This window comes from Tympanuchus pallidicinctus, unplaced genomic scaffold (genome assembly GCF_026119805.1).
Source record: "Tympanuchus pallidicinctus isolate F22 unplaced genomic scaffold, pur_lepc_1.0 scaffold8, whole genome shotgun sequence".
Classification (NCBI taxonomy): domain Eukaryota; kingdom Metazoa; phylum Chordata; class Aves; order Galliformes; family Phasianidae; genus Tympanuchus; species Tympanuchus pallidicinctus.
The window spans coordinates 39470589-39495613 of record NW_026294802.1 but is presented as its reverse complement, the minus strand read 5'-3'; the positions used below and the strand labels follow the sequence as shown (position 1 = coordinate 39495613).

At 36.5% G+C, this 25025-nt stretch overlaps 1 protein-coding gene across 6 annotated transcripts in view; it reads left to right on the top strand.

Moving 5' to 3' along the window:
- Nucleotides 1-23883, top strand: part of CTTNBP2 (cortactin binding protein 2) — a 123999-nt gene extending 100116 nt beyond the window's left edge. For all 6 annotated transcript variants that reach the window (XM_052667910.1, XM_052667913.1, XM_052667911.1 and 3 more), the window contains 16 exons: nucleotides 520-774; nucleotides 3241-3358; nucleotides 5320-5595; nucleotides 6940-7035; nucleotides 7449-7528; nucleotides 8462-8548; nucleotides 8632-8731; nucleotides 10630-10782; nucleotides 11064-11251; nucleotides 13934-14112; nucleotides 16489-16694; nucleotides 16906-17091; nucleotides 18400-18460; nucleotides 19418-19550; nucleotides 21296-21397; nucleotides 22989-23883. In XM_052667910.1, the coding sequence (XP_052523870.1) occupies nucleotides 520-774; nucleotides 3241-3358; nucleotides 5320-5595; nucleotides 6940-7035; nucleotides 7449-7528; nucleotides 8462-8548; nucleotides 8632-8731; nucleotides 10630-10782; nucleotides 11064-11251; nucleotides 13934-14112; nucleotides 16489-16694; nucleotides 16906-17091; nucleotides 18400-18460; nucleotides 19418-19550; nucleotides 21296-21397; nucleotides 22989-23141 (2373 nt within the window). In that variant the 3' untranslated portion in view covers nucleotides 23142-23883. The remainder of the gene's footprint in view (nucleotides 1-519; nucleotides 775-3240; nucleotides 3359-5319; nucleotides 5596-6939; nucleotides 7036-7448; nucleotides 7529-8461; nucleotides 8549-8631; nucleotides 8732-10629; nucleotides 10783-11063; nucleotides 11252-13933; nucleotides 14113-16488; nucleotides 16695-16905; nucleotides 17092-18399; nucleotides 18461-19417; nucleotides 19551-21295; nucleotides 21398-22988) is intronic.
- The last annotated feature ends 1142 nt before the right edge of the window (nucleotides 23884-25025 follow it).

Below are 25025 nucleotides of genomic sequence, written 5' to 3'. Positions count from 1 at the left end.
TGTGGTTTAGGCTGTCCAGAAACAATAATTCACAGTAAATTTTGCTCTTTTTACACTGAATTTTTTTTATTCATTTATGCTGGTTTTGGAAAGTAAGTATTTTTTACTCGGGAGAAAGTTATGCTACGTGAAAATATCTGATAAATTGGTTAATGCAACGTGATACAGATTATTGATCATTTGTCCCGTTACATTGGCACAAGATAAGGATGCAGTCTCTTAACACCACACACAGTCCAGCATCACTTAGACTCTTCTAAGAGTTTTGAAGTCTCTGTTATCCTGTCCATGGAAAAAACTGTAAAATTAGTGTGCTACATTTCCTTCTTTCTTTTCATACATATATACATGTATATTTATATATACGAGTAATTCAGTTTCCTGAAGGATAAATATGTTACTCTTTCAGTTTAATTTTCAAACAGAGTTTCAGAGTCATTCAGACTCATTGTTGATATGAGTTCTGAAGACGTTTTTCTGTGCTTGGTGGAAGTGTGCTTTTTGCTTTTGTTTCTTTAGGATGGCTGGTCACCCATTCATGCAGCAGTGGATTCTGGTAATGTTGACAGTCTCAAGCTCCTTATGTACTATGGAGAGCCAAACAATGGGAACTCTTTGGCTGATACAGAGCCTAATTCAAACTACTTTGATTTGGAGAGCAGAGAAGATGGCTGTAACACTAGAAGAAAACCTGTTATTTCTGCAGATCTCATCAACCATGCTGACAAAGAGGGTTGGACTGCTGCCCACATAGCAGCATCAAAAGGCTTTAAGGTCAGTCCATGTGCACAAGTTACAGTAACCTGCTAGAGTTTATGTGAGATAAATCCTCTTTTTTCACTGTGACAAACTAAAACTTGGGTGGCAAGTCTAATTTTCTTATTTAATTTGCTGATACACTTGACTTAATAGAGACAGAAAGATACTTCCTTTGCATCATTAACTGCAGAAGCTACATATCCAGCTTAAATGTGATGAATAATTATTTTCAAATGCACACTTCTTGGGAAATAACAAAAATAGAGAATAGAATTAGCTGAGATTTTCAAAGCTAAGGTGATGTGAATCTCTACCTAAATGCCTGTTGATTGGGTGATGTGTATTTAATATGGATGTTAGATGGACATAGTTAAATTGTCTTTAAATGTAACTGGAAACTATGAACAATTTCCCAGCAGGAAAAGGAATATTAATCACAGGGGCAGGGAAAATCTGATAAGGTGGGGACAAACCTGACAGATCTGATTGCATGTAGGAACATTTCTGGAGATGGAGTGTTTTACTTGACCATTGACAAGATGTATTTATTTGTTTAGAAGCTGTCAGTCAGATCTCACTGTTAAATTTTTATCCAAGGAGAAAATGAAGAATGAATGCTGAACACAGAAGAATGAGTTTTAGAATAATACAGTCCAAGACTTCAGAAAGTATTCTGTGGTTGCAAGGCTAATTCAATTCTGTCATTAGATGTGCTTTTTCTGTCATTAGATGTGACAGATTTGCTGTGATAAACTTGTAATAGCCACAGGTTTAAAGATATGTTTATTGTATTAAATGCGTTTTTTACTCAGTAAATATGTTTGGGATATTAAGAATATAGAAGTTGCTTAATAACCATTTTTAGTACTGTTAACTCTTTAGCTCCATTCTCTAATCCTTTACCTCCACTGCCAGTACCATGTCGTTCATAACTCTACATGATAACTGCATGTAATAGTGCTGGTACTGCACAGGTTTTCAAGATTGATAGGCATAAATAATTTACAAGTGAACTATGTTAGAGCATTTTAGCTACTGAATCACAGGCAACAGAGCCAAGAAAGCTTCTTATTGTACTGAGGAAACGAACCTCATATTTTGTTCTATCCCACTTATTTTTTCCCTTCCTTTCTCCCTTCTTTCATTGTCACCGTTCACTCTTTCTGCTGTCTTCCATTCATTCCATCTATTTGAGAGATGGTTAACTAACCAACCTGATGAGAAAATATGCTGCTTTTTTTTCTGATTAATTTTTCATGGCACATTTAGTTGGCTAATTGATTTTTGAAACATTCTGACAAGTGCTGGAACCACTATGCAGTAAAATTCTGTCTCATGGGGAGCTATAGCTTAAATGACTATTATGTTTATGGAATGTGTCAGGAGTATTGTATGTACTGGCAGAAGTGTTTCTGTTACGGCAGCTGTAAAATAGGTAACAGCAGCCAATCTTGAAACAATTCCCTGGTCTGAACTGGAACTTTTGCTAGCTGCTTCTACGTACTTCCAAGATTTGGTTTCTGTACTGTGATTAAATCCAGAAGTTAACAGCACAGTATTGTGATAATTTGCAGTGGTGCATTTTTTTGATACGGATAGCTGTCCTTGAAAGACACGTCTGAGGATGGCAGTGCTTTCATGCAGGCTACCCATACTGATGTCGAATGGGTGACCATTAGAAATCAGAACTTAATCAGTCTTCTGTCCACAGGTCAAACAACATTTAAGATATAGTTGGGGGCTTTTTTCTTCTAGTTCTGAAAGACTTGTGTAATTGATTTTTTTCTTTTTACAGTATGATTGCACCAATCCAAATTCATCCACTAGTGCCTTGTTTCTAATTGAGTGTAATGAATCTTTGCTTTTGTTAATCACATTACGTATATTTTTAAGTCTTTGAATTTTAGCTGCCAGAAGGGAGGTCTGCAAGGTGACTTTAAAACAATTGTTTTTTCTTTTGCTGTCTGTCAGTTAAGATGTGAGGCATGAGGAATCGCATCCTTACTGAAATGCAAACTGGATTGACATCTGAAAAGTTTTTTTATTTAGTCTGTATTACACTTCAGAATTGCCTTTGAAAGCCCAGACCTTCAAAACAAAATATATTGAAATGGCCACTGTTGTATCACGTTGCAACATGTTGCAGGACTTCTGTTTCCTTACGTGAATGTATAAACTTGTGGCCAGATGTTACGAATTGATCACTTCAGTGGGTCAGCACTTGGTGTCTGAAGGCTGACGGTGCCTGGCTGTGTATGTTCTGCTTTTTCAAAATCTTGGTTTGAAACTTTCAAGACTACCATACAGCACACCTGCTTTTCAATGTAGTGAGGGACTTCATTTGGACACGTGTAGAAATTCTGTAGCTGGTCTTTGGAAATGCATGTGTAAGAATTTCAATTAGGTATCTTAACTGCATATTGATAGAACGATTTGATATAGCAAATGGACAAGAAAATAATACAGCTCTTACCTTTGCAGAACTGTCTAGAAATCCTTTGTAGCCATGGTGGACTAGAGGCTGAAAAAAAAGATAAATGTAATCGAACTTTACATGATGTTGCTACTGATGATTGTAAACATCTCCTAGAAAACTTAAGTAAGTAATTGCTATCAGCGATATGCAAAAATGTCTTTTGCTAAAGAACTTGTGGCTCAAAGAGGTGGAAACATTAAAAGGGAAGCCATCCATTTTTTGTCACCATAATTTTTTTTTTTTTTTTAACTTAGCAGGTCAGTGTTCTCCAAATTTTGTGAAAGTTTGTGGTAAAATTTTGTTGGAGAGTATTCAATGATTTATGTCTTTCTAATTTTAAACCACATGAAACACTGGTACACTGTACACATGCAAACATCAATATACTTGTAACATTTCTCAATTTAATGCTAGTAACTAATTTTTCCAAAGCTATTTTTTTCCTTGATTTTCATTCTCATCTTTTCTTCTAATTCTTGTAGAAAAACCATTGAGTGATGGATAGCTGTCATATTTCCTTAGGCTAACACAGTCATCTAGTCTTTGAAAGCACTATTTTATTTGTCACTTGTTTATAGTTATGGGGATTTTTTGCTTAATATTCAAAGGAAGTCTTAGAGAAAACATCAAACAATTTATCTGTACCAGCATGAATAGCTTCTCTCAGAAGACTTTTTTTTTTTTTTTTCTGGAACCTGTCCTCTTCCTTCTCTTTTAAGTTTTCTTAAAAACCAGTGAAGTGTGCTGGCCTGGGTATTTCTTGATTTACAGCTTAGTCCATCCACTCACCAATTCTTTTTTTCTGTTTGTCTGTAGTCAGAAGTACTGCCTTGGTAGATTTGTATTTCATACACTTTCCTTTGTGTTCATGTTGTGCAGTGTAGGACTGTGATTAGTCAAGTTCATTGATTCTCAGGAAATTAGAGCAGCTTTGTGAGCTGTTTCTGATTTTTTTTGTCTTCCACTGTTGCAATATCCTACAATTTTACACAATTCACTTTCTAATAGAAACTTCTCCTTTGTGGTCTACTTCTTTGTCAGACTGAAGCCAGTTTTCAGTAGCTGAATCTGCAGCCTACTAAGCTGATACTTGTATAATTTTTGTCAGTCCTAAAATCCTGTGTGTCTGGTCGAGCATATCACAAATCCAATTGCTTCTGTCAGCTTAGAACCCTTGGACTATGCTGTTTTTCTTTTAACTGCACTTATTTTCACTTTAAGGAATAATTTCTAAAAGGTATTGTTTGTGCAGTAGAGTTTGAAAATAGTTTCATTTTCACTTTTAGTCATCTGACTGATCCATACAGTCTTCTGTTGAATTTTATTCTAGTCTTCAAAGAGTAAGGTTTAAAATAATTTAAATTGCAATGCCCCATCCCTGGAGGCATTCGAGGCCAGGCTGGATGTGGCTCTGGGAAGCCTGGTCTGGTGGTTGGCAAGCCTGCACATTGCAGGGGACTGAAATTAGATGAGCTTTGAGGTCCTTTTCTACTCAGGCCATTCTATGATTCTATGAAATTACTTTGCTGTATTTTTCTAGTATGTGTATGTAAATTTTCTACTTTTTTTCTTTTAATGCTTTCTCAGTTTATTCACTAGCAAACCAAATACACAATTCTAAGTGGATTTCCTATCCTAGCTTTTACTTAAAGGCATTTGGCTTGGCTAACCGTGCTTTCCACTCATGCAATTTAGCCAAAAAATTCCTTTTACATTGATAATAAAACCATACACAACCACAATAAAGTGAAACATTGAGAAGCAACCTACCATCTGTCTTAATTTATAAGAAGTTAGTCTATAAAGAGGAAATACAAGAGTAAGTAAGTTTTGTCTTTCCTCCTATGATTTAAGTGATCATAATAATAATGATTTTTTTTGTAATAGATACCTTGATATTTGTTTTTCATCACTGCTTTGGTTTTGTGGTGACCTGTGCTCTGCTTACATTTGCTCTTCTGTAACAGGAGTCACACTGTGGCTTTCCTTTTAAATATTAGATGTTATTCATCTTCAAAGTATAATAGTATAATTTTTATTGAGTTGTACAGTTTTTCTCATTTTTGTTTTTCTTTTTTCAACAGATGCTCTTAATGTGCCTGTAAGGATTTCAGTCAGTGGCATTGAACCAGCCCACTGTGGTACAGAGGAATTTGATACAGAAAATACAATATGTGCTTTAAACATCCGCAAACAAACAACATGGGATGATTTTTCAAAAGCAGTGAATCAGGCAGTGACAAATCATTTCCAAGCAATTGCTTCTGATGGGTGGAGGAGCCTAGAAGAGCTGTCATTTAATGGTGCTGCAGAATCCAACATTGGGCTCAGTGCAAGCAGTATATTATCTGTCAAACTAGGTATGAATACTGGTGTATTAAATAAAAGCAAAACTGAAATGTTTTCTTGAAATTGTGAAATCTTATTTCATCCCATGGTGTAAAATATACTTAAGGCTACTTTTGACAATTGCTGAACTTAAACAGTGCTGTAATGACTACAGATTCGGTTAATAAAACATTGTTTATGCTGTTCAAGTATTACTCTAAAGGAGTAGAGCAAGTTAAAAAAAAATCTTACATTTCTTGATCTTTCAGATGTTAGACTAAGAAAAGCCAGTTCTGACTATGAAACTTTAAACATGCTGACATGAAAGTATTCATTAGTTTTAACTCAGTCTGGAGAAGAGGAGGCTCAGGGGAGACCTCATTGCACTGTACAACCTCCTGAAGGGAGGTTGTGGTGAAGAGGGATTTGGCCTCTTCTCCCAGGCAACGAGCAGGACACGGGGCAATGGCCACAAGTTGTATCAGAGGAGGTTTAGGTTGGACATAAGGAAGAACTTCTTCTCTCAGAGAGTGGTCAGGCACTGGAATGGCTGCCCAGGGAGGTGGTGGAGTCGCCATCCCTGGCAGTGTTCAAGAGGCACCTGGATGACGTGCTGCGTGATATGGTTTAGTGCTTGTGGTGGCAGTGGTGATGAGGAGACGGTTGGACTGGATGATCTTATAGGTCGTTTCCAACCTTGTGATTCTATGATTCTATGATTCTAACTGTGTATTTAGTGTCATCTGGGGGAACATGGTGTCGGAAGTCAATTAACTTTTTACTCAATTTAGAAATCCAAAAGAAGTATTTCTATTACTTGTGAAACAAAATTAGTTAAACAAAAGCCCATACTATTGTCTGTTCAGTGCAACCAAACTGCATAATAAATCTAGACTGTAAATCATCAGAATAGGTGTAACAGAACATTCCCTGTTTTATGTAGTTTCACTTAACAAAGTAAAATATAAAAATATTTTTAAAGGATCAAAATAGTAAGAAAATTGTCCAGAATGTGGTAGTAGTAACAGCTGCATAGGCCACTGAAACTTTGTATGCATCATCTTAAGTGCTCCTCCCCCAGAAAAAACCCTGTTCATACTAGACTGGTCAAGTTACATTGTTTTACTGGAAAGGGAAAGGTAGTGTATCACATGTAAAGATGTAAAGGCAGTCTAGCTATTCACTCATCTATTAGTTGGATGACAACATCAGTATCATCAGTCCTCTATCAAACAGTGGTATTATTGTGCACATGACACTGATTTGTTTGTCAAATTGGTCAGTGTACACAGTCTCTGCAGGCAGTGCCATATGCTTGAGCATGGGATGTTTTACATATTAAGGGAATCTCTCATTTTATTTTTTCTTTTTAACAGGAAACATTTCATGGTCAACAGGTCAGATTTTTTCCCAACCACCATGGGACTTTTTGAAGAAGAACAGAGCTGAACATATCACAGTGTTTTTGTTTGGTAAGTTTCAATTCATAATTTTCAGTTTTGACTGTTAAAACACTCAATGAAGTATTTAATTTCAGAATCACCACTGGATTTCTTCTTCAGTATCATTTAGAAATTAGAAATATCATATTTTGTTAATTCTTTAACTAGGTTTGAAAGGACTTACATTTAGAAAATGCAGTGGCACATAAAAGCCCTACTACCTTTTCTGCATGTATAGTAGTATCTGTTTTACTTATGTCATGAATAACTATGAGTCTATGTTGATAGGTAAATGCTTTTAATTTCTTCACAATTTTAATTTATGTATCCTATAATTTTAGTAAGTTATTGTTGATACTGTATAAAAAGCATGTGTAGCCCTTATACATACTTCTTAGCATGAGAGATTTATTAAAGTATTTGCTTATCTCTTTCTTTTAAAGGACCTCAAGAAGGCTGCCTAAATAGTGTGACTTATGCATCTATGATCCATCTTCAGACTCTTCAGAACTACCTCCGCTTGGTGAGTACCAGTGCAGCTTCACTCCACATTGTTCATACGTGAAAATGTTAACAGAGCGACTAAAAAAAATGTGATCTTCTACTCTAGGAAAGAATGCAAAGATTTCTAGAAAAATGAAGTAGGACAAAAGTTGTTATGTTAAGATAAAATTCCCCTTAAACCTCCCAATAATTGTAGTTACATGAGGATATTCACTTCATTCTTCAAATAGCTGCCATCTGATAAACTGAGCTGCTCGAGAAAGTATATTAAAAGCTCTTCTATGTCTTATTTCCTTACAAAGTTACATAATTACAGCTTTCTAGGAAAAAGTACATAAGCAGTAAGTAAGCAATTGAGACCTGGATTTTATGAACAGCTTTATCTATATATTTATATCTACTTGAGAGCTGCTATGAAGGGAATGCCTCCTATTTTATAATGTTGGCCCACAACATCAGAGGTGGATGCTGGCAGTATGACAGTAGAAGTTGAACCTTTCCACCAGTATTTCATTAAATTCTGTTGCTGTGTGGTAGATGGCAGCAGAGGGGCAGTCTGACAAAGCGACTTCTAACATGGAGGCACTTATGAAGAAAAGACCTTACTTTCAGAGTGACCTAGGTATAATACATATATATACATGTGTATATATACATAAGTATAATACATATATGTATACATCTGATGTTGATAGATGGGTAGATTTCATAGCTCTCAGAAGTTATTTAGTATCTGAAAATGTAGGGATAATTGGGTCATGCATGTTAACATTAATTATCAAGTCTAAAATCTGCATAAATTCAGCTGTGTACTTGGATAGAATTTTGTTGTTTAGAAGAACAGCTGTGAAAAATATTTCAAATATGTCATACAAACATTGTCTATTTTAAATCTGACTCAAAGAATTCTGAGTCTGTGAACTTCCAAGAATAATGTATTGTTTATCTATAGGTTGAACAATACCATAATGTCATCTTCCATGGTCCAGAAGGGAGTTTGCAAGACTATATAGCGTATCAGATAGCAGCCTGCATGAAGGTATTAACACAAACACACAAGGTTAGTCAGTTTGTCAATTGGAGTATTCACCATTTCACCAAATCCATACATTTTCAACACAGCAAAAACAAGTGGCTGCAGGATCTACGTGTGATATCATTAAAGTGGAAGTGGATGCTGGTTTCTCCAAGGAGCAGCTTGCAGAATTGTTCATCAGTAGTGGTAAGCTGATTTCATCAGTCTGATCTCAGTAATTGGTACGAAATGTTTTGTTCAGACAAAGAAAAGAAATACATTAAAACATTTTGCTTAGTGAGTGGCGTGTTTTAACAGAAGACATACTTCTCTAGGTACTTGGCCAATAATGGTAAGAGTCTAAACTTTGAAGTAGAGCTAAGGTTCAAATGTATTGAATCAGAAAAAAATCTGCTATCGCCTAATTGTAGCCAGTGTTTCAAAACATATGTGTTAGGGGAGTTATAATTGCTAGCTTTTTGGGAATGCAAGAAGTAGAGAAGGAATTCTTAAAAAGCCAGATCACTTCTTTTTGATATGTGCTTGTTTAGTAGATGCTTATGTGTTGTCCTATACCAAATTTTTGTCACCTGGACAGGCAAATGTTAGTTTGCTTGTATTATGTCAATTGGTACAGGACAAAGTTGTAATTCTGTTCAAATGAATAACTTTCTATTAATGGATGTGAATAGATGCATGTGGACTAAATTCTCTTTAGTTGTGTGCTCCACAATAAAGTACCCTTAGAGTGATCCTTAGGTTTCACCTGTGTTAATTAGTAGTGATTAACCACTGGTAAGGGTAAGAGAAGAATTCAGATTAGACAAATGAAAGCGTCAGTGAGAATAGATATTTTGGCTTAGTATCAACCATACAGTAATAATATAGTATATAATAATAATATCTAGCAATACATGCTGTAGATAAAATGACAGAGAATAAAATGTAATATATAGCATAATATATTACGCAGAGATCATTAATATAAGAACCTGAAGGCTGATATGATGATGCTTTTTTTCTCTTTAACACTGTTCAAAATATCTTTGGCTCAAATACGGTTTGCCTGTTTGAAAGCTAATCTCAGCTTTGTATCTGCATTTACCCCTTTGCACCTTTCTCCTATTATTTTTTTTTCCCAATCTGAATGGCAGCCTGAGTTGTAAAGTCCAGTTTGTATCTGTTTGCTCTCTTGATTTCTTTTGTGCTTGCTTGTTTTTAGTAACTTTCCCCTTGGTCATATTTACAACAAATGTATGTCTAGCATGTATTTGGAGTGCATTTTTGTCCTCTGTCAGAGTTTGTTTTTGCCTAAACAAAACAAGCTGAGAATGCATAATTTAATGGACCCATTTTTTTTTCAGACTTTCTGTGTGCTGTGCTTTGTGTATCATGATGAAGATTATGGTCTCCTCTGACTTTTGCACTTTTTTTTTTTTGTCATTTCACAAATTGTTACAACTGCTACCCATTCTGATTTTGAGCTATTACTCAACATGTTCCTTGTTTAGATTTCAATGTACGCCTTTGAAGTCAGGAGCAAAATTGAAATCTGAAATAATGTATCATTATAATGCTTATTAGATTCAGGTGCTATTGTTTGTAATTGTGCCTCAAACTGTCTCTGATTATTTAGATGATTCTTAGAGATACTGGTGGATCTTCTGAAGAGAGAAAAGTAGCAAACAAGCAGTTAATCTTTCAGAACGATTAAGTTTCCTACGAATGTGGAATATTCCAGAATATTCTGTATCCATTTATCACTACATGGAATGAAGAGTAGATGTTAAAAGTTTAGGATGAACCAGTAGCAATTGAAATAAATGTTCCCAGATATCTTTGCTATTTTGCAGTTTATTTGTGGAAATCTTTCCTATATATGAATTTTGGTGTTCTTTTTTTAATATGGCTTTCATTTTTTTATTACTGTCCGAGATTCTTTCCATTGTTTTCATACATCTAATTTTGAACACTGTACAGCTTCCTCTGAACTTGTTAACAGGGAAAAAATTGGAAAAACAATTACTTTGTGTGAGTATCTGTAGAAGCTGTGTACATAAATAACTTCTTGGTAAGTAGGCATTCATGAGCTTTTTATATTTCAGCTTGTCTGGTTCCAGTTAAACAGCCTCCTGTGAGCAAGACAACCATTGTGATTTTAGAAAATCTGGAGAGAGTATCTTTATGTGAATTACTTGGAGATTTCCTGGCGCCTCTTGAGAACCGTAGTTCAGAAAACTCTTGCACTATTCAAAGAGGTATTTAAAGAACTTGAGTTGAATAAATGTTTTTATTGCAGATCCGTTGTATTATAATACGTGAAAAACGGGGAATTTAGAAAAGAAAAATATAGTTTGTTCTGATTTTTTTCTTCTTCTATTGAAAAATACAACTGGTTAAATACACCATGTTAAATTTTAAGTGTAATTTATATGTCGTGTCATTTTTTTCTTTCAAATAAAGTCACTGCTTCTTGCTTTTATATGACATGAAGAAACATTTGAGTGTTTCAGTAAAATTTGTAATGGTTCACTTTTAGCAAATGGAGCTTCTGGTGCCTTTTACTTTCATGAGAACTGCTTTTTACTGGGGACAATCGCCAAGTGTCATCTTCATGGATCTGACCTGCTAGTCCAGCAGCACTTCCGTTGGGTTCAGCTTAGGTGGGATGGAGAACCAATGTGTGGCTTGCTTCAGAAGTTTTTAAGAAGAAAGGTTATAAACAAGGTAAGCAGAACTAGAATCAGCTTCTCTGATTTTGTTCTTCACCAAGTCTGAAATATGTACAGTGGTAATGTCAAAAGTTGATCAGATAACTGAATTGTTTCAGGGAAAAAGCCAAACCAAAGTAAAAACACATTTATTTACAGGAATATATGCAATATCTGTAATTGTTGTGCTTGACTTTAATATAGGAAGGTGTGTGTCTCTGGTTGCATGGCATTGGTTGGCTGCAATAATGATACTGCTTATAGTTGCTTATCTCTTGTATGAAATATGCTTAATTGCTTTTTTTCTTCTTTTGTGTGAGTATGATAAGTAAGAATCTGTTCAGCAAATGTAAAATCCCTTTCTCAAGGAATTATTTTGTACATCACAAATAAGATAGTTATATGCTCTGTGTGTATTGTGTAAGCTTTATGCAGCTAAAAGAGTTTTAATAAGCAGTTCAGTAGGAAAGAAAGGTGAAAAACATCATTTGGGAGGTCATTTTGAGCCAGTAGGCCTGCTGAAGTTGCAACAAAGTCCAAAAGAGAATTAAAGATGGAAGCCTGTTTTAAAATGAATAAATAAATGGGGGATAGGAAATGAAAAGATAGATGTGGCCAAAAGCAGAACAGTAATTTTGAATGTTATTTGGAAAAAAAAAAAAAAAACATTCCTGTGTGATAGCAGCTATTGCAGACAGTCAGGCAGTGTTAGAGAGTGGGAGGGGAAGTTTAATCAGAACAGCTGCAAAGGAAGATAATCTTGGCAGCAGAGTTTTGGACTGACTTAAAAAGGGAAATTGTTCTAGGAATAGAAAAAACTGTCAGTAGTGAAGAGTCCTGATCTGGGACAGCAGAACCAGTGTCAGTTGAGTTTACAGCTGTACGTATCTTGGTTATCCTTGGAGATGTCATCCTTTTCACCCTGTGCCACAGTTCTCATCTATAAGAGCTTACTGACTTGGAGAGATTGAAAAGATGAAATTTCAGTGGTGATAATGAGAAAGTTTTAAAACAGTCCTAAATATTCTTTGATTACCGGAAGCAGGGGTACAGAATATAAATGGAGAAATATAATGGAAATATAAGGTGGAATGTATCAATTAAACTCTTAACAAATTACTTGGATTACATTTTTTTCAGGTTCTTTTTTCTCATGTTTACTTTTATTCTGCAAGTGTTAAATCTTTATGTCTGCACTGATGTGGTAGGCAGAAATGGTGAGTCATTGTCTGGCTGAGGGTCTGAATGGTTTCCAGACTCCTTGCAAAGAATGACAGCAAGTAGCAATTGCGTGTGGGCAAGGAGGTGGGATGGTTGAAATTGCTGTCTTGCAAACACACGGTAGTGTTGAAATGAGATATGGACCAGAGGATGGTGCAATATGAGTGCATATCAGAATTCTCCATGCACTTGAGGAGAAAAGCTTGAGAATACAGCCTACACTGGAGAAGGTCTAAAGTGGGATCGAAGCCTAATCTGAGGACAGGAGCACTGTGATTCTAGATCATTTGAGATCAGAGAGAAGGACTTGTCCTCAACTGAGCACAAGGCCAAGTAATACACTAAAGCAGATAATTGCAGGAGCAGTGGTGCTCTGACTTGGTCACAGACATGGCTTGGATCAAAATTCCTCTACCAAACTGCTTTACTTACCAGAATGATGACAGCATCGTGTGCCATGTCATCTTCAGACTATTTTGTTTATGCTAAAAGCAGTCCTTAGTCTCATAGAATAAAGACAAACAATGTGAGAAGTTTGTACCTCTGACTAGCAGAATTTGGATAGCAGTCTCATTAAGGTTTCTTCTCCAAAGCATGTATTCTGATGGTGACTATTTTAAGGAAAAAAACAAAAAACAAACAAAAAAAAACCAAAGTGGATTAATTTGTTTTTAGAACTATTTTTAAGACTGTTTTAAAGGTCCATGCTCTGTATTCTAATAGCTACTTTATACCTTAATGTTAATGTTCTCAGATGAAAAGTTCTTTTTCTCCTTGTTTCATTTGGATACATGGGAACAGTTTAAGTGTTTTTCTCTATTAACATTAAACTCTTCAGCTGTAGATTCTGTGGGAGCTGTTCAAGGAGCTCTGGCTTCAGTGCCGTCTAATACTGCATCTTTTAAAGCTTCCTCCAATTCAAACTGTTCCAGAATATAATCCCAGGACTAGTATGATGAGGACTACTTTGGACTTACATGAGCTAAAAGATTTTTTTGGGAAAAAAAAGATTTTTCTTTTACCAAGGAAAATTCCTTATTAGTACTAAAGATAAGACCAAGTTAGAAATCTGCTGAGTACGTGCCTGGATCAGGCATTCCTGTTTGGTTGGATGGTGTATTCTTTTTTATACCCAACTTTTATTATATATATTGCATATGGTAGATGCCTCTTGTATCTCTAATCTTTAATGTCATATAAAATAAAGTGCACTCGAATTTGTTTCTTTGTTTCCTACATGAGAATAGAAGCATGTCAGCTCGTTGATAAGGAGACATAGTTGGGGAAATCAGAATATAACAAGATTTCAGTATACTCCATAAGCAAGTTTGAGCAGTTATTGTCTGCACTTGACTTTCATGACAGGAGAGGGGAAAAAAAGGTTGGGGGGGACCAGGCAAGTTTTCCTGTGGTGTTCAAAGGAAGTGTTTGCAGCAGAGATCTAAAGTTGTGTCAACTTTTCTTTCTCTTCCTGCAGTTCAGAGGCAAACTACCTCCTCCATGTGATCCTGTGTGCAAGATCATAGACTGGATTCTCGCCGTTTGGCACCAGCTGAACTCTTGCTTATCTCGTCTCGGAGCGCCTGAAGCTCTTATGGGGCCAAAACATTTCTTCTCTTGTCCAGTGGTGCCAGGGCATGGCCAAGCAACAGTGAAGTAAGATTCCTGTTTCCTGTTTAACACTGTTCAGTGCCACCTACATACTTATTACAAATGTAGTAATTATTTTTCTCCCCAAAATCATCTGACTCAACATTCTTGGAAGTATTTAAGTGGAAGTTAGTGAAAGTTAACTAATCCCTTTAATGTCTTTTACAGAGGTGACATGTTACCTGACTCTTCATTTTAACACAGTTTTTGTTTGCTAATAATCAATTATTATCAATTTCAACTCTTTGAAAGGGTAGATAATAGCAGGAAAATGGGAAATGTTTTAAAAATCAAGGAGAGAAGATTTAGGTTGGATGTCAGGTGAAGTTCTTTGCAATGAGAGTGGTGAGGTGCTGGAACAGGCTGCCCAGAGAGGTTGTGGATGCCCCATCCATGGAGGTGTTCAAGGGGCCCTGGGCAGCTTGGTCTAGTATTGGATGTGGAGGGTGATGGTCCTGCCTGTGGTTTGGGGGCTGGAGATTCATGATCCTTGAGGTCCCTTTCAACCCAGGCCACTCTGTGATTCTGTGATAATTAAAAAGTGCAGCTGCAGTGAGTGCTCACTAGCCACTTCTAATTTAGCTGCACAACGCCTAACAGTAAAGTCATGTAACTAGAAATAAATAAATGTAATTAGCAACTCAGTGGTAGGTGTCAGTTCAGTCTATTAGCCACTCCTGTCCCCTCGCCCCTCCTCTGCACTGCTATTCTGCTGCTTTTTGCATTTGTTAAAGCTTCACTGATTCACTTCAATATATTAACATAGTAGACAGCTATCTAGAAATTGAATTTGTTCTGAGCTGGCTGTTAGCACGGGGTAAGTGGTAAAACCAGCAGCTGGGAAGAGGGAAATTGTTTCGTGCTGTGTGCTGGTTCACATATTTCATGTGTTTTGGAGCATAGGCTGAACAACTGAGGAAAATTTTGGCAACTTTATTTCCCTTGTTTTTGATCTAGAGAATTAATGATGATATTCCAACAGGAAAGAGATTCTTTTCACAGCTTATTTTCAGGGGTGGAGGATGCTAGATCTTTCCAAAATATCAGTTGTATCAAAGCACTGGGGAGTTGATCAAGATGTGCACAAATGAAAACCAAACATAGGACTGAATTTAAACATGGTGGGAATATAATTTAAGACAGAATAACATTCTACAGCCCATCAACAGTCAACTGTTAGATTAAATGAGCTGAACTAAGTTTACATAACTTCACCTCTCACCTTCTGCTTATAGTTCAGCAGTTACATGTACTGGTGTTTACTTCCTCAAGTCAGCTGCTAAAAGCAAACTCTAGACACATGGAATGGTGTCTATAACATGCTGGCTTCCAGGAAAATCTTAAATATGTATTATACATCTTATTTTATTAACGGTGACAGTTATTTTGCTGAGTAATACAACTTTTATCAGTCTTATCTCTGCGCTTTGTTGCACGGCTATATGTCACAAATTATAGGTCTTATGTTTCATAACTAACCAAAAAATATATAGGAAATGATTCATGCAGTCTAAAAAAAAAAAAAAAGAATTTGATTTTTAAAAGATTATTATAGATGTGAGATGTGCCTTACTGCTGATGCTCCTAGCCATTTTCCCTTGAGAACCGTAAGCTGTGACAACTATCATTTATTTATTTCCTAATACCCTTTTTTTTCCTTCACTTCTGTGCTATAAGGGTGTAATATTTCTTTCTTAAGCTAAAATGTCACAAGAACCATATCCTATCTCATCAATTTTTTGTAATCAGACCCAGTCTCTAAACCAGACAATTTGGAAAATCCACAGCATCCTGGAAATGCGTTTCGCCATAGATCAAATAAACAAAACAAGAGTGAGAGAGATGCAGCTGTATGAATAGAAAGGTCTTGTAAGCTGGACAAGCTTGGAAATGGAAGAGTACTGGAAAGGATGCAATCATGACTGAATAGCTTCTTTTTGCTACCCTGGCAGCAAATAGGCTATGAGTGAACACCTGCAAACATGGAAACTTCTCCATGCAGTGGCAAAGGTGAAAGGTTTTGTTGTTGATGGGACAGGTGTTTCTGGTGCTTGCACATCTTTCTGGGATGTTCTTTAAGCCCTGCAGCCTTAAGCTTATGCACAAAAAGGATATTTTGCATTGGTATTTGCAGGAGGAAAAGCATCAGATTGTGAATAGTTTGCCAAAGAATGTGAAAAAAAAACTTGGTCAAGCATTTAAATATAAAGCAAATAAATGAAATTTCCCTAATCAAATCAGTACCTTGCTGATATGGAATATAACGTTCAAAATACATGAGCTTCCTGAAAGCACAAAATCTGATACATTACCTGAAATATCAAATCTGGAGTTTTCTTCATTTTCTCTGAGGTTAAAGGATTGTTTGTGTATCATCTACAGGTGGATGTCCAAGTTATGGAACGTTGTGATAGCTCCCAGAGTTCAAGAAGCAATACTCTCCAGAGCCTCTGTGAAAAGACCGTCTGTACCAGGGCAAACAATAGCCAAAAAAAATCCTAGCCAAGGTCAACAGGCTGTTGTTAAAGCTGCTCTCAGTATCTTGCTAAACAAAGCCGTTTTGCATGGCTGTCCTCTACCCAGAACAGGTAAGTGTGAGCAGTGTGGAAAGCAAGCAGCTATACGCTGCCAAAGTGAAGCTTTCAAATGTTTGGTTCCTTTTATAAAATGTCCATGAAACTTAATTTTGGTAATGAGGGGGGGCATGTTGTTAAAAGCTAACAGGGATGTATGTAGCAGGCAAAGAAACGCTCTTTGCAACGCTTGGTTCTTTCTAACGGTGTTCTATTCTTGTTTCAGAGTTAGATAATTACATAGCAGATTTTAAGGGTGGAAATTTTCCCTTATCCATGGTTTCGAGCTACAAAAACTGTAGTAAGAAAAGAGGAGAGAATGCTTCTTGGAGAAAAGTGAGCACAAGTCCTCGCAAAAAGACAGGCCACTTATCCTCCCAGTCGTGGAACAAGCAGGATATAAGTAGCGAAGGTAAAGTTTTCTGCTTTGAACTGTGGAGGAAAAGAGTGTGGGGTATAAACTAGGTAACTTTTTTCCACATAACAAAACAATTTTCTATTAAATAGCACTTATGGTTTTGTTCACTGGCTTAAAAATGTATTCACCTTTTCTCCAAGTTGTTTCTTTGTGGCTATGAAGTATCCTAATTCTTCTCTAGTTTGTTCTAATGCCCTTCCTGTTGCCTGGCAGTGAGGCAGGCCTCTGCTCTGATGATGGGAGATAGAGCAGTGGTTTCACATCACACTGCCTACAGTGATCTTCCTCTCTCCTAGATGTGAGAAGACTTCATGACTTGATTGTTTCCTCCAGCTCTTCAATCTGATTTACAACACATACAGAATGCTTTGGGGTTTTGTTTTGTTTTTATGTATACATGTGAAAATTATATTAGTAGCTGACACTTCTGAAATGTCTTTTCACCTCAAGATCAGAAGCCATCTAACAAGCAGTTATTATGAACACCTGTCATCTGGCTGTATATAGATGCAGTATTTGTTCCTGTATGAGTACACATCTATCTGGAAGGAAAAAAACAGGAAAACTTGTAGAGGACAAAAACAAATTATTTATTTTGCTTTCTGAGAAGCTTTCCCTCCCCCATTTTATAAACAGTAAGATTCTAGCCTCAATTACTTTTATATAAGTCTGCAGTACTGATGTAAAGTACTTTTCAATGTTAAACTGAACTCAGCTCTTCTTCTGAAAGAAGTCTGCTTTAGCTGAACTGCAAACCTAACGTTCCAGTTCTGCTTTTTAGTTCACTTGTGAGTAAATCTATTCCCTCTAAGAGGATTCGAAGAACTCAAAAACCTGGAGTAGGATGGTTGAATGTACTTTGGATATTTTTGAAAGCAAGTTAATAATTGTCCAAAAAAATAAAAAATTATTTTTAGTTAGAGTAGCCTTTCATTTCTGTGCTTTTCCTATTCCAAGTAAGGGCAGGTTGTGTTGTTGTTATTTTTAATGAAGTTAAATCTTTTCTCACTAATGAGTGGCTTCTGTTTGAGAGAACCAGTAGGTGTGGATCAAGTGCCTCACACCATGAACTCTTATTTTCTATTCCACAAAAGCATTGGGCATCACTGCCATCTTAGCTTTTCCATATGGCCCCACAGCTACTCTAACATATGTCAAGGAAAGTATTACAATCTTTAGAAGACTCTATTGATGTAAGAAGCCAGTAATTAGCTACACTTTTCCCCATTTATTACACATTTAATAATGCAGAATTTAACAAACATAATAATCCACTAATAAGCCAACCTCTTTTTTCTGCAGGTATAAAATCTAAGACCATGTTGCAACCGAACTGTAAGAAAAGAGCTTCTCTTGCCACTAAGTAAGTGGCATGGCATCCATGGCATGTGTAACACTTAGAAAACAATAAGGATGTTGAAATTGTGTTCTTACCCTGCACGTTCAAATGAATAGCTGAAGAAGTTGTGTGTGGTGATGTGGTGGTTTTACATCTGAAGAAAAGAATGCTTTTCAAATTCATGTTGAGAGAAAATAAAACTTGCATACTTCCGTGTAATTTTAGAATCCGTTTCTGTAATTCAAACCTTGCACCTCTTTATGTTCTTTTTATGTAACAGAACAGCCTATGACTTAAGAATATTACGTAACAAATGCTCTGCCATAACAAGCCAACCTTAGGCTTTTTTCACATGGCATTATGACGAAAAAAAAACTCCTCACCTTTAGCTCTTCTGCTTACTGAATGGAAATGTGGAGTTTCGTACATGCATTTAATTCATACAGTCCAATTAATACTGAGTTTCTCAATAGAAGGGTATGAATGGGGATAATAGGGTGATAGGGAGCTGTACCTGAGATTTTACTTCCATCTGAAAGCTTGATTCCACCACGTTCACACGTTCACAGGCACAAACAATGTAGAATTCTTTGTGTTTCCAGTATGTTGACCTTTTAAAAGTCTAGGTGCTTGGAATTAAGTCCAAAAAAGAGATGAGAATAAAATTGATTGCTCCATTGAAAAAAGAGGAGTCTTTGAACGCAGAGGTTAAAAGAGTTAAAAGAGTCCTTTGTTAAAATTTCAGAATGGAGAGAATAATTTGAATAGAAATGATGTTTATTGAGATAAAGCAAATATTTACAACTGTTCCTGCTACAGAGATATTTTGTTCCATTGGTGGTTTTTAAAATATTTGGCAAGAAATTTCTATTTTTCAGTTTTGTTTAGCATTTATTTTAAAACTCTGCTCAATGGCTTAATTTTTATTGTTTTCCCTCTCGGTTTGTGTTGTTGTTGTTCCTGCTGTTGTTTTTTCACTAGATCTTCAGAGAAAGACCAATTGAGAACATTGAATCTAGAGCAAAGGCTGTCCCTTGGTTCTGATGATGAAGTAGATCTTGTGCAGGAACTTCAAAGTATGTGCTCCAGCAAATCTGAGCCTGATATAAGCAAGGTAAACACACGGTTCTTAAATAATTTACATCATTAGTATATGCAGCTGTTTGCTAAATGGTTAAAATAAATTTTTTACACGTCAGTTCAAGAACTGAAGAAAATTATGAAGTTATTTGGCAATAATCCTAAGTCAACTAAGAAATTGTACATTTGAGGAAGACTGTTCTGGTTTACTATATGTTATTTAAAATTACAGCCTCACTGTCTTGAATCCTAGAGGTCTTTGCGTTAGAGGCTAAAATTTATTAGTTCATAAGTACTAGAGACAGTAGCATTCTCTGCATTACTGTTCATCTTTGTCTGGGAAACTTTTTTTACAGTCTTAAAAGACCCAGAAAGGATTTCCTCATAGGCACTTCATGTTTTGTTTCTTGTAATCCCATTAGGCATCAGAGAACTGGTTTTAAGCTCATCTGCTGTGTAGCAAAATTCAGTTTTGCTGCCCCACACAAGAAAGAATGGATTGACAGTATTCTTTTCCTACAAAAATAGGAAAGAGGCTTGAAAGACTCCCAAATTTGGGATAGGAGTTTTAAGTGTCTATGGAAGGCTTTTTGGAGCAGAGCGTAGAACCATGGATCTTACCTTTCCTTCCATAGCAAAAGCTTCCAGAGCTCCCTGTAGCTGTGTCTGTATGCTCTTTTCCAGGTTTCCCTGCTGGCAGTGTTCTCACTGCAGTAGTTGATCCATGTATTTTGAAATACAGAGCAGCCATTCTTCTCCAGTCCAAGCCTGTTTTCGACTCAGGCTGTCCATTGTATCCTCTAGATTCTCCTTGAACAGCAGTTCCATTAGTTTTACCTTACTAAGCAAGCTGCTTGTTCTTAGGAAATAACCACACTTTCATTAAGAAAAGTATGTTTGGGAAGATTTTTCAACCTATTTAATTACATCTTTCGTGAAGTTTTTTTGTTGGTTTCAGGAGTTTACTATTATTTGGTTGTGGGATTTTTTTGTTCTTTGATTGATTTTATTATTTTTAGTTTAAAACTTACAATATTTGTGTGAGTTCCATGGCCCACGCTGGTCAGATAATCCTTAGTCAGCAGGGATTTACTATCAGCACTTGACAATATGGGATGTGCTAAAGAAATGGCAATGAACTGAAAATTGTGTTCAATAGCATTTAAGATGCAATTGCTGGTTGTTGACAATTCAAGGAAATGTGGGTTAAATGAGGAAGGAGATAGATGTCACTGTCTTTTGTTCAGTTTCCTCATCATGGGTGGAACCATCCATGATTGTAATTTCTGTTGTTAATTCCCCGGCTGCCTAGTAGAGCTCACAGAAGTGAGGATGCTGTTGCATGTTTGCCTTGCATGAGGTAATTCGGGGCTGCCACCAAAATAAGTACCTCAGCTTTCTAATTTGCTCTTTCACTGTATGTCCTGCCGTCTCTGTTGTGACGGGATTGAGTTCTTTTGCAGTTGCAGAGTGAATCGGGCAGCTCACCCCAGATCAAAATATCAAGGTTTCAGTGAGATCAGAAAGCTGATCATATTGAATCTGTTTCTGCATGCTCACAAGTTTCGATGGAAAATATCAGGAAAGAAACGTGATGGGAGAAGGAGAACGCGCTCATTCCTTTCTGTAAATCCTTGGAGCTGGTTAAACTCCCTGGGTGTTTGTGCATAACACCAAACGGGAACTACGGGATCATCAAGTCAAGACTCCAAAACGTACAAAACAGAAACGTGATTTCTGCTGTGAATAAATCTTCACCTTTTTCTTCTCTTGTTTTAGATTGCAGATTCTAAGGATGCGCTACTGATGTTCAGTAACTCTCAGAACAGTCCTGTATTTTCAGCAAGTGGTACTAACCCAAGCAAAGCAATGAAACAAAAGGTGGGTCAGACTTTTATAGCAGGGTAGGGAAGGTGGCTGTATTTCAGGTCTCTAAAATCTGAGTTCTTGATTGGATCCCAAGAATCAGTGTTCCAGTGCCCTGTTTATTGCAAGAATTAACTGTCACCATTCTTAGGAAACTTGGTGGCACACCATGCCAGGCTTTCTCCATGTGTCTTAATGGAAATTAAAGGTTCATTAAACAATGGATGTATTTATTTCACAGTTTTCGTGTTTATATAAAGCCATCTACCTAGGCCAAGAATCCTTAACATTCCTTCAGCTTTGTAAGCCCTGGCTTCATTTGATTATTTTTTTTTTTTTAACAATTAAAGCTATTTAGTAAGTTTGCAAAAGCTGAAAACTTTTTGAAATTCTTAATATAAAATTGCTGGGTCGCGGTTTGTTTTTAAACCATCTTCTGCAGTGATTACCAGTGATTACTACCTAGCTATCTGTTGCTGTACAGCTGTCTTGGCATATTATTTAGGAGAGATCAAAATAAGCCCGTTGTTGCAAAGTTGGTGCTTCTGGGAAAAGGTACTCTAAATTTGAACAAACTTTACTAACTGAAGGGCAGTTCCACAGGGGAAGGGGCATTGAATACTGCTGGAAGATAGAACAGATCCACTAACTTTTTTTCTTTTCAGAAAAGGAAAATAATCATTTGTGGTTTCTAGACATGTTTATTATAAAATACACCCACTATATATTTTTTTTAATGATAAATTCCTTTTCTTTCCTAAACAGTGAGAGATCCTTTGAGCATACAGCTCAATTAACCTTAACCAGTACAGAGTCTGTTCTCTATGTTCTCTCAGTAGGCATTGGGTTCCTCTAGAGGTCAATGCAGGCACTTTGTCTGATGGCAATAAATTGTTTTCTGGAAGCACTCTGCCTATTCTCTGCAGGTACAATGAATCATAGAATGGCTTGGGTTGGAAGGGACCCCAAGGATCATCAATGAAGTAGCCCTGAAAATAGTTTAACTTGTGCACCTAGGCATTAAAAAAGCAAGTTAGCTAAGATGACATATTTATCATCATCTTTCTTCGTATTCAAATATTTAAAATGTTAAAAACATTCCCTGTAATTTTACTGAAAATCCAGAAGACAGACTCCACTGAATGGCAGCAATTTTAGTATTGAAGATGCACATTTAGATGTACAGTTTTTGAGTGTTTCTCTGAACATTCAGTTCAGACAATCCAAACCAGAGCTTCTATAGTAATGATGATTGCATAATTTGATCTAAATTGTAAAATTTTCCTAGTCGTTTCTTTTTCCTTTTAAAATTCCTGCTAACAATATAAGACATGCCTCCTAAAATTGAGATGTCTGAGAATGATATTTAAGGTTTTTGAATGCTAATGCAAAAAAATCTCACTTTTTGGTATTTTAATATGTTTATGGTATTTCCATCACAGAAGGAAAAAAAAAGCCATCGTTTGACCAAGCAGTCAGACACTGTCGTGTTCATCTGCAAGAGACTGTAAATGACAGAGGTTCTGTGAGGGTGGAGGGTTGGTTGGTTGTTTCCAGCTCTGCCTACAATCATTATTTGAACAAAAATGCTTTCTTTTATCCATAGGATGGAATCCGTCCTCTCAGCAGCAGTCGAACTGTAGAAAGCAGCAAATCAAAGACAGAGCTGGGTGGTTCAAGAGTTAAATCTCTTCTTCCTGTACCGAGAAGCAAAGTCACCCAGCCTTCTCAGAGTACTAAAAAAAAGCAGCAGCAGTAATACAAGGCAAATAGAGGCAGATAATGACACAAAAAGAGAGATTTGGAATTTGCACAAAAAAAAAGAACAAATAGAAAAATTTTACAGTAAACCTGCCTACCATATAATTTTCTGTGTTCACATAATCTCTATTGCAAAAACCAAGCACTCAAATATGTAAATAGTTTTTATTAAAATAAACTGTTTCCCTGTAATGTAAAGTTTGTACAGGACCACAGTTTCATTTGTATGTAAGTCAGCTGGAAATTATATTGATTTAGATGTCAGAAATGGGCAGCTCTGCCACCTTCATAGATTTCCTCCTGTTACCAAAATGATTCTTGTTTAAATGATAACATTCAGGGGTATTACCACAAGATTCTGTTTGTGTATATACTGTACATAAATATATATTCTATTAAGTTCATGTGTTCAATTGCATTCAGATGAGTTGCACAATGTGTACAGTAACGGCTTAAAGCTATTGTACATGCATTTTAAAGACATGTTTTTATCTTCACCTAATGAAAATCAATGGAATGTGGCAATAACAAAGATGATCGGAAGCGCAGATCAATTACTTTCAGCTCCAAGCCATATTAAATACTTTGATTTCCCCATCCTCTGCCTGCTGAATTGTGATTCCGTTTCCCCCAAGCTTCTCTTCATCTTAAATGTCATGACTTTATGTTACAACTTTTATCTTTCGAGAGAAGGAAGGAGATTGAGAAATTAAAATGCAATAAAAGTTATTTTTCTCAGACTCTTATTCTTTGATAAATTGAAGACAACGCGGTCATTTATTAACTTTGCTTTTATTTTTTACTATTACGAAATTTATATGCTTCATTAGTGTTTTAAGAGCATCCAAGAGATAACAGTGTTTTTCAGAGGCAGATTTTACTGAAAAGGAATTTGAGCACAAGCTTAACTGCAGTATTATCAGAGATAATGGAGTAGCGAAAACATGAGTTACTGTGTAATTGTCAGTTTCTATTGTGGACTGAAGATGTAATTGCTGTGAAATGATACTTGAGTTGCAGATATAATGAAGTCTTGTTCATTTTTTCCCCCTACTGAGGTAGAGCATTTTCCTAAGAAGGAAAGTGTCCATGAAGGGAGTATTTCCCCGCTCTCCCCTTACATAGCTACCGTCACACAGCTGTGCGTTGCGCAGGGCAGCAGCACTCCCAGCTGGATACCTCACTGGGGAGGTGGTGGAAAACATGCAGTGACCCTGAGGTCAGACTTGGTTGTCCTCCGTTGTGTTCTCAGGAGGTGGTCTGGGAACCGTGGACAGACCACGGCTGTGCGTGTCACCTCCACAGTAGTGTTTGTCTTAAGGTCATTGTGGAAGAGGAAAAAATGACGTAACTGTTTCCTAACACTTCAACTTTATGTGTAAAACAGTCATCCCAAGCTCATGTCAATAAAAGTTTTGTATGGCACATTGTCCATCTTTCTGTCTCTTAATTGTGTATCTGTTTTATCTCCCTAGCTGTGGCCTGGCAGGAGTTCACGTCTGTAATTATTTTCCTTGCTGTGTATTTAGGAAGCACCCTCACTGTTGTATTAACTGCTGTATTAACACTTGAATTTTTTTTTTTATTTTTTTATTTTTATTTTTATTTTTTTTTGCAACAGCAGTGGTTACATCCAACTATTCAGTTGCATGATTCAAGGATGATTTCTGTAGGATCCCATTTTTTGGTATCAATTTTGGTGCTGACAAATGGGACCCTGCTTTTACCGTCAGCTGCACAGCGCATGAGTCGCTGTGGAGGACCACAGGTCGGGAGGCAGCTCTCAGCAGTGAGCATCCCTAACTGTCTATATTCTGACTCGCTTCTAAGCTGGATGTGCTGTGCACTGAGAATACACCTTACAAATGCCAGCCCTCGTTTG